The 13,844-nt window shown below is 30.8% G+C and overlaps 2 protein-coding genes across 2 annotated transcripts; both read right to left on the reverse strand.

The window, feature by feature from the left end:
* Window positions 1–1,275: 1,275 nt before the first annotated feature.
* Window positions 1,276–3,182, reverse strand: LOC105128975 (protein STAY-GREEN 1, chloroplastic-like). The gene is made up of 4 exons (XM_011030838.1): window positions 2,816–3,182; window positions 2,551–2,724; window positions 1,989–2,156; window positions 1,276–1,892 (listed from the first exon to the last, which is right to left on the reverse strand). Exons 1-4 carry the CDS (start codon window positions 2,936–2,938, stop codon window positions 1,545–1,547), a joined length of 813 nt encoding a protein of 270 aa, XP_011029140.1. The 5' UTR covers window positions 2,939–3,182; the 3' UTR covers window positions 1,276–1,544.
* Window positions 3,183–9,870: 6,688 nt separating this feature from the next.
* On the reverse strand, window positions 9,871–10,855 carry LOC105128976 (non-functional protein STAY-GREEN, chloroplastic-like). The gene is made up of 2 exons (XM_011030839.1): window positions 10,312–10,855; window positions 9,871–10,225 (listed from the first exon to the last, which is right to left on the reverse strand). Exons 1-2 carry the CDS (start codon window positions 10,441–10,443, stop codon window positions 9,977–9,979), a joined length of 381 nt encoding a protein of 126 aa, XP_011029141.1. The 5' UTR covers window positions 10,444–10,855; the 3' UTR covers window positions 9,871–9,976.
* Between the last annotated feature and the right edge of the window lie 2,989 nt (window positions 10,856–13,844).

The raw sequence follows: 13,844 nt of genomic DNA on the forward strand, positions 1-13,844 counted from the left end.
TTAGGCTACATTATTTAATGTTAAGGGGAGCATGTCTCTACTATTTACATGAATAGTAGAGACATTTTTTATTGGTTTGGTTGAATTGAGTTGGTTCAAACTTCAAAGTTAAAAATGCATTGAATTAGATTTGATTAAGTAAAATAAAAAAATATTTTTTATTTTTAATTGTATTTTATTCAAAAAACTAGTGTTAAATATTTTTCAATGACATTATATAAATTAGACAAATATCGTTTGATAATATAACATTGGTAAAATTTGATCACAATTGAACATTTTATTCCTGATTATATTTTACCTGATATTGTTGCGCTCTTAAAAAATTTGTAAAAACTGTAGTATTTGCTGAATATATTTTATACATAATGAAATTGTAGATAGTCTTGCAGAGAAAACATATAAATAAGATAGTCATGCTTTACATATAGTGTAATCATGCTTTATGCTTTAGTGTTCATGTGAAGAGTATCATGGTTATACTATTTATGCTCTATTGTTTAATGGAGCATAATATACAGAATATTTTTATTATTCAAGTGTAGTTAGGCTACATTATTTAATGTTAAGGGGAGCATATCTCTACTATTTACATGAATAGTTAGACATTTTTTATTGTTTTGGTTGAATTGAGTTCGGTTCAAACTTCAAAGTTAAAAATGCATTGAATTAGATTTGATTTAGTAAAATAAAAAAATATTTTTTATTTTTTATTTTTAATTGTATTTTATTTAAAAAACTAGTGTTAAATATTTTTCAATGACATTATATAAATTAGACAAAGATTGTTTGATAATATAACATTTGCAGAATTTGATCACAATTGAATATTTTATAATTGAATATTTTGTTCCTAATTATATTTTACCTGATATTGTTGCGCTCTTAAGAAATTTGTAAAAACTGTAGTTTTTGCTGAATATATTTTATATATAATGAAATTGTAGATAGTTTAATAGAACAATAAAAAATATTTTATATAAAGTATTATTTATTTCATGATGTAATAGAAATAGTTAAATATTTAATATTTAAATTAAAAACAATTAAATATTAATATATATAAGTTTTTACAATTATTTCATAACCTCAATTTCAAAAGTATTCTTAATCAAATATATTAATTTATTTTTTGTTCATCTTAATTTCAACTATATTTTTAATTAAATATTTATTTTTTCAAACTAATCTTAATTAAATATTTTTTATAAAATATTTTTTTTTTTAAATTATAACCATAATAACTAACACATAACCAAACACACTAGTTTGTTTAAATAATATAAATACAATAAAACTTTCACGTCATGCGTTACACATTCGTAGTGTTCTTACAACAATGGCAAGTTTATCAAATATTGAACATATTTACATGTACAGCAGTCTTTGTCTTGAAAAAGAGATTTTGGGACAAGTATTTCAACCCCAAACCCAGAGTATCTTGGGTTGGGGACAAACTCCTAATATTTACATTTCAGACCTACATAAGTTATGTAACATCTTTTGTGAAGATAAAACAATCAAAGAGCGGACAGATAGATTACTTAGGGCTGTTGAAAGCTCTGTGGGGTGCTTGGATTATTTTTGCTCTCCAAGGGAACCATTTTAGACCATGGGATCAAGCTCATTGGTGGAAAGCAACAGGTACAATTCTCCTCTTGGCATGGCTCAGGCAAGTCCCAGTTGCTTGATTGGTTTGCTAGCTCCTTGGTCTCATGGGACCCACCAGTTTCAGAAGTAGAAGGCACAGCAGCATCCTTGAGTGGACCCCAGCACTCTACCTTGCTGAATTCTGGAATGTTTGAATGAAAGTAAACCCAAACTAAAGCCTCTTGTAATTCAGGATAGTTGCTCAACAAACTCCCATCTCCATGAAAAAAGGCCTTCAATACCTGGTCATCCCAATTTTTGTTTTTCCATGTGATTTAAGGGACTGATCATGATCATCAAGATTGAACAAAAAAGTAACAAACAATCAATGTACATACCACTGGGAGTTCCTTGCGGAAGATGAAATATCTGAGTCTGCAGCACCAATCTAAAAGAAAATGGCCTCCACTTATATGGCAATGAACATGAAGAGACATCTTTCCCTTCACTTTCTTCCACTCTGCCACCACTTCATCTCGGTACAATTTGTTGGACCATCCCTGCAACTGCAAGAAAATCCCAATCCATTCAGCTCATTAATCCAACCTTTTGATCAAGAAAAATATCAACAAAATCAAGCAACTCTCTGTATATACCCTGCTTCGTTCTGTTTATCTTCTCTAAAATTCAGACCCTGATGATTTATACATGAGATTTTGTGCTTCCCCTTATATTTCATCTAACCCCACGATTCAGAGCCCTCCGCCCCTTTTTTTCCCCCTTTCTTTCTTGTGCCATGGTATTTAAAAAGAAAAAGAAAAAGACCTTCCCGAGGCTCCCCTGTTTTCTCTATTTTTACACAATTCAAAGATTCCAACTAAAAAGGGAAATATGGTAGAATGAGCAGATTGGTGATCTCTTAATTTAAAAAAGAAACATGGTATTACAAAACTGGATTACCTGAGAATTGTTTATGGTCTGTGAGATGGCTAAAGTAAGTTTAGCTGTCATATCACTGTGTGTTAGAGTATAAGTCCTTGGCAGATTCCCTGGATGCTTCTTCTCATCAACCCCTAAGAACAGCACCTTCAGCTTTGATGCCTCAAAAATAGATGGCCCGAATAGCCTTGCCACCTGAAACAATCAAAACAGCACAAAAGTCACAATCAACGAATCAAATAAAGAAGAAAAAAATTAAAAACAAGCCAAAAGAAGCAGAACTTACAGGGCTGATAGATTGGTTCTTCCTCTTGAGCTTTGTACTTGAAGAAAAGAGGGAGCTGTTTTGGTCAAAGAGAGATGGTCTTGGCTTTGAAGGAAGAAAGGGGGCAACTGCCATAGAACCCATCTCTATTTTCTCGATATCCCACTACTCTCAAAGTAAGAGCAGAAGTTAGACCTTATAGCCCGACTTATTGGGCGCGCCAGAAGATTGGAAGTGCAGTTCACGAAAATGTTACGAACACTATTAACCAGTAGAGAAAGTTCAGGAGATTTCGAAACTAGAGGGAGGTTTTTCGCTTTTGCTTTGCTTGCATGCTTTAACTTTAGAGACTTTGAAGTTTCAAACAGACAAGCAATGGTAGTCCAAAAAAACAGCCCAAGAAGTAAGAAGCTGGCGTCTTTTGGACAAATATGATTTGTTTTCTGAAAATAGCGACTGCGACATTTTTGGATGAAAAAAATTGTATGATTTGTTTGCTTGCATAGTATTAATCTGAAAAGAATTACAAATAAAGTTGACCCAATTCATTATTCAATGTTTTAATCATCTGCTAATCCATTGATGTTGAGATATCAATTTATTGATAGCCAAATCTAAACTGCATGCACCCCTACCACTCCAGATAAATCAACCCAATTCAGCCACTATTCTCATATTAAAATGTAATGCATTCTTATCTCAAATCTTGCTGCTGTGATGGTACTGTGTTTCAAAAGTGTTTTTGTATTTTTTTTCTTTTATTTTTCTTATTTCTCTAGTTATTGGTATTAGAAGGAGAAGGAAAGGGATAAATTTTGATTTTTCCCTCTTTCTTTTCTATTTTTTTGAAGATTTTTTTATCTAGCCCTTTGGACGCTACTAGGGGCCTGCTTTCAATTAAAGACAAATTACTTTTGATTATTATTGAAATGAACAAAAGCATTAATTAGTTATATGAATTAGATATATAATACAATTCGATACATCTGGAATGGGTTTTTTAGTTTGATAAATTCGTGAACTTCTTGTATCTAATTTCATCATGTTTAATATGCCTTTTGCTTGTGATTCTAAGGGCAGATGATGGTGCAACAATGTCACAAACTGCCTTTTCCCCGTAAGAATACTCAGTTAGGTTCATCTAAGCTAATGGGAAATCAAATTGCTTTCTAGGGATTATGAACAATAAATGATAATTTAATCCTCAAGAAATATGATTCATGAAATATTCCACATTTTGTTGTGTTTAGTTCTATGGGAAAATCCTCAAGAATCTCACATTGTTGTGTTTTGGGGGAAAAAAATCAATAATGTATGATTTTATATCTTACAAACCCACTCTATTAACTCTCTCCATCAAGTCCAATGCCTTTAATGGAACCTTTTTATGGTTTTAATAATGGAATGGTTTCCATGAATTTTTAGTGCAAATAGTAATTTGAAATTATGGGAATGAATTACGATCAATGATCTAGTGATTCTCATGGCTACATTGAAGCCACTATCTGGATGCTTGCTCACATAACAAGCTTGCTTCGTAACACTGTAATTAGGTTGAAAAACTATCTCAAAATAATGATAAACAAATTAAAAATGGACTAATTAAGATGAGAAAGTAAAATATTTATATACATAAAAACATAAAGGATATCATAGAAAACATGTTTAAGTTAAATATATATTTTTTCCATTTTTCTCTAAATGAAAAATAATATAATATGAATATATTTTTCAAGGTGGAAAAATATTATGAAACTTTAAGAAAATAATATTTTTCTATACATCAGAAGATAAAGGATATAATAGAATTTATGTTAGACTAGTTAATTAGATTCTTTATTTAACTGGATAATTAGAATTTTTATTAGATTATAATAGATAAAGATGTAATTTCTATAAGCATTAATGTATTCTGAATTTAAAAATATAAATCAATCAATAAATACTTATGAGAAATACCTGTGAGGTTTAAACACTTGAACCTCATAAGCTGAAAAGGGGGGAAAAGGATATCAAATCAATCAATCAATAAATTCTTTATTTACGTTTATTGTTTTCAATAATAATTGATATCAAATCTTAGGTTGAAAAGGAGAAAAAAATGAATCATTGCGGCAGGCAACAAAAATGTAAAGATGCACGCGTAGTAGCAACGTCTTTGACAGAACTAGACTTGATAGAAGCAGAAGTAGCAGACTTTTCTCTTCGTGTCAAGACATAGCAACAACCTCCTCTTGTAGTTCTTCATACAAGCAGCAGCATCAACATATAATAGCAGTAGCAGCCTCTCGTTGCAGCAGAAAACAGACGCGGTGAACAAAAACAATCCAGCGCTAGTGTTTAAACAAGTCCAGCAGATCACTTTCCAAATCAGTCCTCCCAGCAACTTCACACATTCCAGCAGAGCGGTAATCAACGGGTCGCAGCAGCAGCAGCAACTTAAAAAAGGAAGCGACAACTTCTTGTTTTGCAGCAACCTTCTTAAACTAGCAGGAGCTTGAAGCAACAACTTCGGACAGGTACAATAACAGCCTCCAAACAGGGACACCAGCAACTTTCATATAGCTAGTAGTAGCTCTCAACAATTTCCAAACATTCCACGTTCTAGATCACTAAGGCAGCAGAGAGCAGTAATTTTTTAACGCATCACCATCAATAAGTTACACGACTAGTAACTAGTCAAGGCAGCATCAACCTACAACAAAGATTAGAGAACAATAGAGAATCAACAAGTAATTATTGGAAACAAAAAGGATCCTTTACGATAATTATAACAATTTTAACAATCATGGCTTCCAATAATTTTGTTCAACAAACCAATTAAAAAAATCATGAAACAGGCAATTTTAACAATCATGAAACTTACTACAACTTGTACGGATGAATAAAATAGTGTTTATGAAAAACAAATCACACTATTATAGATAAGGTCCAAAGTGTTTGACAAATAGTAGCTTACGAAATAATTTTTTTGCTTGAAACAGTAAATTAGAGCAATTATATTTTGAATTAAAGTCTCATATTTGTCATTCAAGATAAACTACTAAACAAAGCTTAAAATGTATAAAGACTGATGATTCATCTCAGAGTTTTTAGTCACATTACCTGTATCTATATTCTAAATCAAAAGAGAAAAAAGCTTGATAGCAAGAGAGAAAATTGTATTTTTCTTGGTATTAGTTATAATTAAAAAATTTATAAACTATATAATTCTAACATCAGAAAAGTTATTATTAGTCATGATGTTATGTTCTTATGAAGCTAAAATTTAAATATGAAACAATGATGATGTTAAATAAAATTTTCGAGTGAATTTAGATGGTGATAATGATAAAGGAAGAGAAAAGCCCACAAAGAAAATGTTATAACTAGTAGATTATTAAATCACATCTAATAGTCAAATGTCACAACCTGTTAAAAAAAAAAAAACTTATATAGACTAGTGATTATGAGGTAACAATAATTGATGAATATGATGACCCACTTGCTTATTTTTTCTATTCTCATAGTGTAACTCTATGACTTTTTGAAAAAATGCTAGAAATAAAGAAATTAATGTCATTAAAAAAAACAAATATGTGGGAATTGAGAGAGTTTTCAAAAGAACAAAAGATAATTGGTGTAACTTGAGTGTATAAGAAAAAATTATAAAATTCACAAATATAAAACACAATTATAAAATTATAAAAAAGAGTACGGGTGTCGATTATAAATTTTTTTTTTTATTGTTGCTTTGGTTGCAAGGGATAGGAAAATAAAATTAATCATTATTTTGGCAATTCAAAATTCATGGTATATTTTCAAATTGGATGTGAAGTCAACTTTTCGACGTAGAAACCCTTCAAGAACAAGTATGTGTTAATCAACTTCTTTGTAAAGTGAAATTTGATAATGAACCTAGCTAAAGTATATAAATTGAAAATGGTTTTGTATGGGTTACATCAAGCTCCAACAGCATAGTGTTTCTTTCTTTCTTTCTTGAAGATAAAGTATTTGTTAATCAACCTCTTTGATACGTGAAATTTGGTAATAAATATAAAGTGCAAGGAAGGATTTAAAATTAAGATATAATATACTTATTTTTAATTAAAATTGAAGATGAAAAAAAGATGTTCTTTGTTATGCTTTATATGTATTATGTAAATGATTTAATTTTAGAGCCATGTTTGAAAAATGTAATATTGAGTTTCCTAAAAACTTATATGTATGCTTATTTGTAGATAATATTTTAAGATTTCTCAAGAAGCAATGTATATTTGCGTGTTTTTTTCGATTCTTTTATTTGCATGTGGTTTCTATTTTTATTTTTGTTGGTCATCACTTGCTTAATTTTTATTTTATCTCAACATCGAGCTATTTTTATGTTTGCCAATTTCATTTTTAATAGTTAATTTAATTGATTTTTTTTAATAATAGTTGTTGCGGTTGGAAGGTTTGGTTTGACAATTAACTAAATTAATTTGGTTGGGTGATTTTTCTTCTTGCATTATTTTTAGTTTTACATTTTATTATTTAGTTTACTTGAGAGTTTATCTTTTTATTTTATTTAATTATTTATGTGTGAGGTTATTATGATTTTACAATTAAGTTATGAATTTAATATGATAACTCAAGTAAATTTTTTTATCTTTTTAAAAAATAATTATTTTTTTTATTTTTTTTCAGCATTTTATTTGCTAATAATTGAATTTTAATTTTTTTATTTATAAGATTATTTTGTTCTTATTTGATTTTTACTTTGATATCAAATAAGATCTTTTAAGAATATCTAAATAATATTAACTTTTTTTTATAATCATATCAGTATGATCATATTATTAATTGCTCTTTTTTATTATTATTAACTTTTTTTATAATCATATTATTAAATTATCCAAATAAATTCTATATTTTTTACTCATTTCAAAATATTATCACCCAAGCTTCTTTTTTTTATTAAAAAAAATTACCCAAATCATAACATAGTGCTGGCTAGGATAGTCTTTTATATATTATCTCAAATGATGGAAGATGGCCCTCTAATATACACGCATCTTCTTATAAAAAAAAAAAGATTTGATTTCATTAGAGGAAAACCAAATTAATAGGCATAACTTATTTAATTGTGTAGTATAAAACCGTGCATGCCTGTCATCCTCGCGGTGTCTTACATGCCTACTGGGTTTGCAGGATATTCAATGGGCCGTGGGGATTAGTCGTGGTGCGTGCAAGCTGGCCCAAACACCCCACGTAAATCAAAAAAAAAAAAAACCGTTACCATTATAAAAAAGCAAACCAAACATGAACTTATCTAAACAAGCTGAGAGATTCAAAAGAAGTTATTCGTGCTCAGTTGTACAAATCCAGAAAGAAGAAGACGAAAAAAAGCATACAATTCATCTCGGAACTCTCTGTTTGCTCATCATCAACATAGTTGTGAATAAAAAGAATAGCACTTCCATGGACGGCAACTGTGTAAACTGTGTGTACACAGCAGTGACAAAGAAGACAAAAATCGCCAACCATCAGTTTGACTTATTAAGTTTTAATATTAAAATACAAACAGGCTTTATAGGGTAGGAACCTAGCACTAACACAACTGGTCCTTTCCCAAATATCTAACTAGTTTCTTTTATGGCCACGCTAGAGTTAGGTCGCCAACCCCCTACTTATGTAGAGTTTTATGATAAGGGAAATTCTTGAATCAATTAAATTAAATCTGTTTAATTCAATGATAAATAATCTATCCTTGTTAAGATTAGATGATTTTTGGAAATTTTAATTCTCCCATCTTAGCTTTAGTTTGATTTGTTACTTCTTCTATCAAGCTCGAGCTCAAGCTTGTTAATTTATCAACAAAACAAAATAAAATAAAAAAAGTATTTAATATAATAATTCTAAAGAATTAACTTTTTTATATTAGCATTGCATATTTTTTAAATAATCATTTTAATTTAATAACTTAAATTATTAATTTAAGTAAAATTTCAAGAATAGTTATATATTACTTTCTAACAAGCTTTATAAAATGAAAAGTTTTTTTAGTTTAAAACTTGTAAATCTAAGATAATTGATAAGATTTAAATTTATGATCATCTAATAAATATATATTATTAAAAATATCTTTAATCTAATACATAACTCAAGTTACTCAAGTTAAGTTAGCAGATGAGGTATAAAAACTACTTTTACATTACTCTAACAGTATTAACATTAGTTTAAATGTTAAAATCATATAGTATTTCATCTTATATTTATTTTCATAGTTAATTTGCAAACACTTTATAATAAAGATTATATTTTAATAATATTATTATATTTAAATAATTATCTTAAAATATATTTCTTGTTTATGAATATTTCAAGCCACTCCAAGTAGTGAATTGGTCAAGTAATAATCGAGCTTCAACAAATATTTTATTGAAGTGATCTCAAATTGAGTTTAAGTAATTTGGTTTGTTTTACAACCCTAATCTTATCTTAGTATTTAAATAATAAGGATAGCTTGGTAACTATTGATTATTAAAAATTTTGAACTTAGGTCAATAATATATATATATATTGTATTTTGTAAGTAGCTACCCAATCCGAAAAGCTCTATTTTCACCCAAATTATTTATTATATATTTTCAAACAATTGAAAGCATAGTTGAATGACTAATGATCCATTATCTTTTCTTTTTAACAGTAGGGGTTGGTCGATATCATTAAGCCATAGTTTTATTTATTTATTTATTTTTGAAAAAAAGAGGTAGTAGCTCAAAGAAATAAATTGCATTTGTTTTATACGAGATCAAGTTACCTCAATTGCATCTGAGCGCAACAAAGAAATCTAAAAAAATACAGTCCCAGGAGAAAACAATGCTTAGGCCATAATTTTGGTATTATTTTATTTTTATATAGTTACTAGTCGGTGGTCATCTATATTAAGAGTAATACATTGATAAAATAATATTTTCTCGTGATCTTTAATTTCCTAATGTGGGAGGAAATTAACCAATTTAGCAACTAGTAGTCTAAGGTTCCAATAATGGTAAGAGATTTATATGATTCCATTACAGTAAAATTACAAATTAAAAAAAAATCGTACAAACATATCACTGAAATCCGAAGTTGTCAAGACATAAGATTTATCTTTCCAAGCATTTTATCCTAGAATCCTCGCCACTCATCGCGCAGGTTAAACCAGAGACATTAACGATATTAATCAGCGAAATGGAATGAAATAAGTAATATAAATGCTAGCAATATGATAGCATACTGACAAGCCCAAGAAAAAATTGTAGAAGGAAATGCTTTCGTCTTGCAAATTATAGAGGGGGCTAGGCAGTTCGTTAGGGTACAAGTCCTTGGAGGAATCTCCCCTGCAGCTGGCTGCTTATTTTCAACCTCTAGAAGCAACACCTTCGGCTTTGAAGCCTCAAAAATCGCCGGACCCAGTAGCCTTGCCACCTGATTTATCAATCGAAACCCCATAAATCAAAACCAGCTGTTTTTCCCCATTAAAAAAGAAACAAGAAGAAAGAAGAAAAACTTACAGGACCAGTGAATAGGTTCTTCTTCTTGATCGTCATGGGTTTTCTTCTATAGAAAAAGAAAGAGCTGTTTTGTTCAAAAACAGAGGGACCTTGCTTTGCAGGATGGAGGGGACCACCATTCAATTTAGTCATCTCTGTGTCTCTCTGGCAGTAGTTGTTTTTATGATAAAGCACACTACTTAATTAGATCTCGAAGCTAGCTCCTAGTAATTTTATGGACACTCGAAAATGGAAGAACGACTGTATTATTTGTGGACAGTTTGGAAGCAGAAACTCTTTTGCTTTCCCTCTGGAGCTAATTGTTTTTGGTTTGCATTAGATGCCTAAAGTGTAGGACTTCTTCGAAGCTTGATGTAGGTCTGGTCTGCGCTCAGAAGATACTTTAGAAGAGAGTATGACCTAGATATTAGAATAGCAGCGCCATGTAGGTCTGCGCTCAGAAGACAATTGGGCAAATTTTTCCTCCTGCAAGATGGAATCAAAGTATGGTAGTCGTAAGAGATAGCAAAATGACATTGACAGAAGCGGCTAGAGTGGAGAGAGCATGAAGGGATATGTTTGCAAGAACCCATATATATATATATATAGATAGATAGATAGATAGATAGAAGATTAAGGTAATTGATTTGGGCCAACGTGTGATGCAGATGCGTGTAGGCAATTATAGTTTTCCCGTTTTTTTTTTTTGTTTATGGCAGTTGCTTGTCGGTTGATACGATCCGAAGACATTCCGCAAACTTTTGTAAATTATATAAAACACCTTTAACTTGACATATTTATAACACTTTAAATGGTGCAAAAAATTATTAACAAAAAAATTCTAATTATTTATCAGATTACAATTGTTTTTATTTAATGATTAAAAAATCTCCATGCATAAAAATAACAAATCTTCTCGTTGAAACACACAAATCTTCTCATCAAACCACACATTTCTTTTCATCAAAACAGCACCCTTCTTCTCATCATCGAAAAATCTTCATAAACACAACCGACAACTTATACTCAATAACTTTCATTGTCTTTTGTCAAATAAGTTGTGGAAGGATTTTTCATTATTATAAAAATAATTTAAAAAAAAATTACTATCACACTTTCCACATTTAAAATACTACATCTACGTGTACAATCGGACATTTTACATCGAAATTATTGGATATCGTTCTACAGACCACGGCCGCGTCCTGAATTCCTGTTCCTGTCGAACCCGTGTAGTGGTCATATTATTTTAATTTTCCGAAACTTCTAGGACATCTACTTAGGTGTCACGTCCAGTCAAGTGGCCCTCTAAAGTCTAAACGTTGTCCATGTTTACTGAATTATAGAGCATCCACATTTCTGGTCGGAAAATTACAGAAAGCTCCTTGAGATTTTGAGGCCTCTCTTCGGTTTCCTACGCTTTAACTTGTCAGTATTAATTAATAAAGGTAGTTCCGTTTCTCTTGATATTCCTTTAGGGTTGATGGGAAAGAATAACATTGACTACTCGATTGCAATGGCAGGTGCATTAATTACATTTAGGCATGTAACTTTTGGGATATTAATGCAAAATTCAGAATTGTAAACTCAAACAAAATTGAATTTATAAAAAATTGGCTGGGTGGAAGTCCAAAAACCAAAAATATGTGTAAGGCCTAAAAGGAAGAAGGTTTAGGGATTCGAAATATGCACTCAATGAATAAGGTTTATGTAATGAAGTTAGGATGGGGTATTATCCATGACAACAATAATCTATGGGCAGATGTCCAGAGGAGTAAGTATGTTAAGACTCAAGATCGTATACCACAAGTCCAACCTAAAGGTAAGGACTCTCCGTTGTGGAAAACAATCTGTAAAATTTGGCCTCAGGTTATTGAAGACCTAGGTTGGTCTGTTGGGAATGGAGTAGAAGTTCGGTTTTGGAAAGACAACTGGCTGGAAGGTATCGGCCCGCTAGTACAGCATGCTTTACAAGATATTCCAGTGGAAAATTTAAATGTATCAGTAGCAAACATGGAGTCTAATATTCAATGGAGATGGGATTTCTTTGCTCATTTACTCCCCATACAAATGATTATGGTAATGGCTAGCTAGCTAGTTATCCTCCTTCTAGTACGTACCATCGAGGGAGATGCAAGTTATTGGTGTAAATTTGCAAGTGGTGTGTTTACTGTAAAATCTGCCTGTTACGACCACATGAGCATTGCAAGCCAGGTTAGAAACAGGGATCCTATTTCGAGATTGATATGGAGTTGGAAGGGATCGGAGAGAATCAGACCTTTTCTTTGGGGGGCAGCTCATGATAAATTGACGGCGAATGAGAATAGATGGCGTAGGAATTTAACTGACGATCCACACTGTCACCATTGTTCTTTGAAAAAGGAACCTATGCTTCAAGTGTTAATGGACTGCAGTTTAGCTCAGGATGTGCGGAAGGTTGTGGTCAATTCGAGGGATAGAAGGAGTTTCTTTGATGATGGGTCGGTCCCTCCGCTGGAATGGTTGACGTTAATATGGATGGTTGTAGTAAAGGAAATCTAGGATTAGCTGGTACTTGCTCTTATGGCGGAGCAGAATTGTGGGTAGTAGTTTCGGGCCCCAAACTAGCTTAGGTCTTTGGGAATTAAAAGGCTTGTTTTGCAGTCGGATTATTTACCAAAGGACACTGTGAAAATTGATGTCAAGCAAGTGAATTGCTGGCACGACAGTGGGAGGTTAAAGTTCAACATGCGTTTCAAGAAGCCAATGCAGCAACAGATTTGTTATCTAATTTTGGATTAACTAAAAATCATTTTTATAAGGATCACTGTATCTTCAGGGATCCTCACATAAATTGTACTTGTTTCTGTATTACAACCTCATTTCACCGACCTTCTCATTTAATTTAGTTTTTTAGAGCGTCAAGCCCGATTTCAACCAAAAATAAATAAATAGCAATTGAATTGCTGGATAACTGGGGTACTGATCTCTCATCTTTCACATAACTGTTTTAAAAGACGGGGAAAGCAAAGTATAGACAAGTACTGGTAAATTTGCCACCGAATTTACTGGGGTTGGATTAATTTTTTTAAATACAAAAAAATAATAATATTAAGAGCATAGAAATTTTTTAAAAAATATTATTAAACCTCATCAAATTAATTTTGAAACTTCCTAACTCAGGTCTTTGTTTAACTCAAGTTTTTTATTAAACTATGTAAAAGCTAACTCAATTTAAATCGCTCAATTTTATAAATCTAAATACAACCTTGATGATTAATAATAACATGATTTATCTTTTAAAAAACCTTTAAGATAATAAATTTTTAAAAACTAAGATAATGACAGATTGGATCGACCTCGACCCCCCGTGACTCGGGTCATAAACTTTATTGGGTTTAATAATTTTTTATATAATTACATGATAAAAATAAATGCTCACAAAATTGAGTACCAACCTAAAAATAGACACTTATTTGAGACATTATCCCTATAAAGCAAATAAAAATCAATAATGCAATTCATTTACTAACCAATATAATATTAAATGATGAAATTAAAAAAAATAAAAATAA

The sequence above is a fragment of the Populus euphratica genome, unplaced genomic scaffold, assembly GCF_000495115.2.
Source record: "Populus euphratica unplaced genomic scaffold, PopEup_1.0 scaffold48.1, whole genome shotgun sequence".
Classification (NCBI taxonomy): Eukaryota; Viridiplantae; Streptophyta; class Magnoliopsida; order Malpighiales; family Salicaceae; genus Populus; species Populus euphratica.

What these genes read in the sequence shown, in the direction of transcription:
- LOC105128976 (XM_011030839.1), bottom strand. Translation starts at nt 10,443, where the DNA reads ATGACTAAATTGAATGGTGGTCCCCTCCATCCTGCAAAGCAAGGTCCC. An exon ending in AGAACCTATTCACTGGTCCT is followed by an intron (nt 10,226 to 10,311) that starts GTAAGTTTTTCT and finishes TTGATAAATCAG; the next exon opens with GTGGCAAGGCTACTGGGTCC.
- LOC105128975 (XM_011030838.1), bottom strand. Translation starts at nt 2,938, where the DNA reads ATGGGTTCTATGGCAGTTGCCCCCTTTCTTCCTTCAAAGCCAAGACCA. An exon ending in AGAACCAATCTATCAGCCCT is followed by an intron (nt 2,725 to 2,815) that starts GTAAGTTCTGCT and finishes TGATTGTTTCAG; the next exon opens with GTGGCAAGGCTATTCGGGCC. An exon ending in TCCGCAAGGAACTCCCAGTG is followed by an intron (nt 1,893 to 1,988) that starts GTATGTACATTG and finishes TGGGATGACCAG; the next exon opens with GTATTGAAGGCCTTTTTTCA.